At 56.4% G+C, this 2,890-nt stretch overlaps 1 protein-coding gene across 1 annotated transcript; it reads right to left on the bottom strand.

Annotated features, from left to right (window-relative positions):
• Nucleotides 1-1,286: 1,286 nt before the first annotated feature.
• ADRA2C (adrenoceptor alpha 2C) lies at nucleotides 1,287-2,890 on the bottom strand (the record flags this gene model as incomplete). The annotated part of the gene is made up of 1 exon (XM_081021447.1): nucleotides 1,287-2,890. The coding sequence occupies one exon, from the start codon at nucleotides 2,888-2,890 to the stop codon at nucleotides 1,541-1,543; it is 1,350 nt and encodes a 449-aa protein (XP_080877573.1). The 3' UTR covers nucleotides 1,287-1,540.

Below are 2,890 nucleotides of genomic sequence, written 5' to 3' on the forward strand. Positions count from 1 at the left end.
GTGCAATGTGTCAGTGCGTCTGGCTCATAACCCATCCAGGATTATTGCATTGCAGGGAATTGGACTAGATGACTCTCAGGGTCCTTTCCACTTCTACAATTCTATTTCCGTTCCCCTCTGATTCCCCATAACTTCATTCACCCCATCTTAGTGGAGCCTTCTTGTCTGTATAATTTTTGGCCCATTTTGAGGAAGGAGAGAAGCGGGAAGTGGGTTGTAGCAAAGTCATTGGGGTACTTCATGGATAAAGAAAAAGGCTGTACTGAGGTAAGCTGGGCAGGGTTGAGTGCAAGGCAACAAGATGTTTATGGAAATCAGGTGGGTGCTACAAGGACAGGTGCGGGAAGGACAGTGCACTGCCCAAAGAAGCAGAACAGCTATAGCAGAAATCCATTTATTTCAGAGGAGAAACTGAGAAGCAATATAGATCTGGCTCAAGGATAGATTTGATTTGGGCAGCTCAAGATGCCAGCCTTTATTCAATTAAGTTTAGTCAAATCTGAAAGAGTTGTTTACTATGGAAAGGCCTGAAGACAGATTTGTTCTTCTCTCTTCGGAAGAAGTGATATGCCTAATATAATCTAGCAGGTTTCCCCTTCAATTTACAGACCTTTTGCAACAGTATATTGTGGGTGAGAGAGCAAGCCTCTGAAATCCTCCTGGAAATGTTTTAGCTATTAATGGCTGGGCTGAGAGTACATTCTCTGTGTACTCTTTGGTAGTTAAGAAAATTTATAAATTATCTGAGAAAATAGTTTGTCACTTGTAAAACGGATTAGAAATTTTAATCTGTATACAAATAAATAATCAATCAATCAATCAACAGACAGGCAGAACAAGGGCACCTTAATTGGTTTTGGTTATCCTAACTCTCTAATAAATGACTGTTGTTGGATGTTGTTTCTTTTTTAAAGAAATAGTTTGTCACAAGACGCCAAGTCTCTGGAAACCCAAGTTCACCTGAAAACAGGCATACCATCACATTCTGTGGGAAAGGCATCTATAAGCAAATCTACTCTGTTGCTAGTAGTAGCCCCTCAGCCCTCCCCATGGGGGTTGGGGAGATTCAAAGTAGCTTCTGGCACAGAGATGTGGGAACCTGTGGCGCTCCAGACATTGTTGGGCTACAATTCCCCTCTTCCCTGACCGCTGTTCCTGCTGGTGGAGAATGCTGGGGGCTGGAGCACAGCAACATCTGGAAGGCCACGTTCCTTCCCAGCCCCTCAGGGAATCGCTCAGCAGGGAAGAGAAACGTCACCTCAGTGTAAAACCACAATTCAGCAAGGTTTACAACGGATTAGAAACATTTATTTAGAAAAAGAAAAGTTAATATTCTCCTTTAGCAGGATTTGGGCAAATATATAAATCATTTCAGGTATAAAAGACTGTCAGTGCCTGACGGCAAGCGCAGGCTCGCTCCTTTCCCCCCTCTTCTCCTCCTCCAGTAAAGCCAGGCTCCGTCTCGGGGCAAATCCAGCCCTGAAGACAAACCCAAGTTCTTTGTGCCGAGGCCAGGGGAGCCCTTTCCTGCCCCCCGGAGTCAGTGCAAGAAGGGCAGCTTCCTCTCCCTCCTCCTCCTCCTCGTCCTCCCGAAGAGAATGTGCTTGAAGGACCTGCGGAAGTCCTGGTTGAAGATGGTGTAGATGACGGGGTTGAGGGAGCTGTTGCAGTAGCCGATCCAGAAGAAGAACTTGAAGAGCGCCTCGGGGACCTCGCAGGCCTGGCGGCAGATGCCGTACAGGCTGTAGCTGAAGAAGAAGGGCGACCAGCACACCACGAAGACGCCCATCACCACCGCCAGCACGAAGGTGAAGCGCTTCTCGCGCGCCTGGCTGGCCGCCGCCTTGGGGCCCACGCTGCCCGCGCGGTGCCGCCGCCGGTGCGACGAGAAGAACTCCAGCGAGCGGCTGCTGGAGCGCGACAGGCGCCCGCTCGACGCCGCCTTGCACGACGCCGACGCCAAGGGCCGCTTGGCCCGCGCCCCGTCCCGGCTCCGCCGCCGCCGCCGCCGGCTCTCCAGGGTGCTGCTCTCGTCCAGCTCCACGTCCTGCAGCTCCGCCGCCGCCGCCTCCTCCTCCCAGCGCGCGCCGGGCCACGGGCCCCTCTCCCGGGGCGGAGAGCGCAGCGACATGAAGCCCCGGCCGCCGACGGCGCGGGGCGCGCCGTTCTCGGCCTGGGGCGCGCCGTCGGGCCCGGGCCGCTTCTCGGAGAGCGTCCTGGTGCGGAGCTTGGCCACGCGGTAGATGCGCACGTAGACCAGCACCATGATGAGGCAGGGCGCGAAGAAGGAGCCGATGCAGGAGGAGAGGATGTACCAGGTCTCGTCGTTGAGCTGGCACGTGGCGGGCGCCTCGCCGGGGGGCTGCCAGTACTTGGAGACCAGCGGCGGCGAGGAGATGAGCGCCGAGAGGAGCCAGACCAGCAGGATGATGCCCTTGATGCGCCGCGGGGTCCGCTTCTGGTTGTACTCCACCGCCTGCGTGACCGACCAGTACCTGTCCAGGCTGATGGCGCACAGGTGCACGATGGAGGAGGTGCAGAAGAGGACGTCCAGCGCCAGGTAGATGTTGCACCAGGCCTTGCCGAAGTGCCAGGCGCCCATCAGCTCGTTGGCCAGCGAGAAGGGCATCACCAGGGCGGCCACCAAGATGTCGGCGCTGGCCAGCGAGACCAGGAAGAGGTTCTGCGGGGCGCGCAGGGCGCGGCTGGTCAGCACCGCGATCACCACCAGCACGTTGCCCACGATGGTGAAGACGATGAGGAAGCCCACCACGGCGGCCAGGACGGCCACGGCGCCCGGGGAGTAGGCGGCGGCGGCGGCGGGGGGCGAGAGCGGAGCCCCCAGGGACCCGTTGAGGGGGGTCGCGCTGCTGTTGGGGGGAGCCTCCAT

Source organism: Podarcis pityusensis, assembly GCF_964106645.2.
Source record: "Podarcis pityusensis genome assembly, chromosome: 9".
In the NCBI taxonomy this organism is placed as follows: Eukaryota; Metazoa; Chordata; class Lepidosauria; order Squamata; family Lacertidae; genus Podarcis; species Podarcis pityusensis.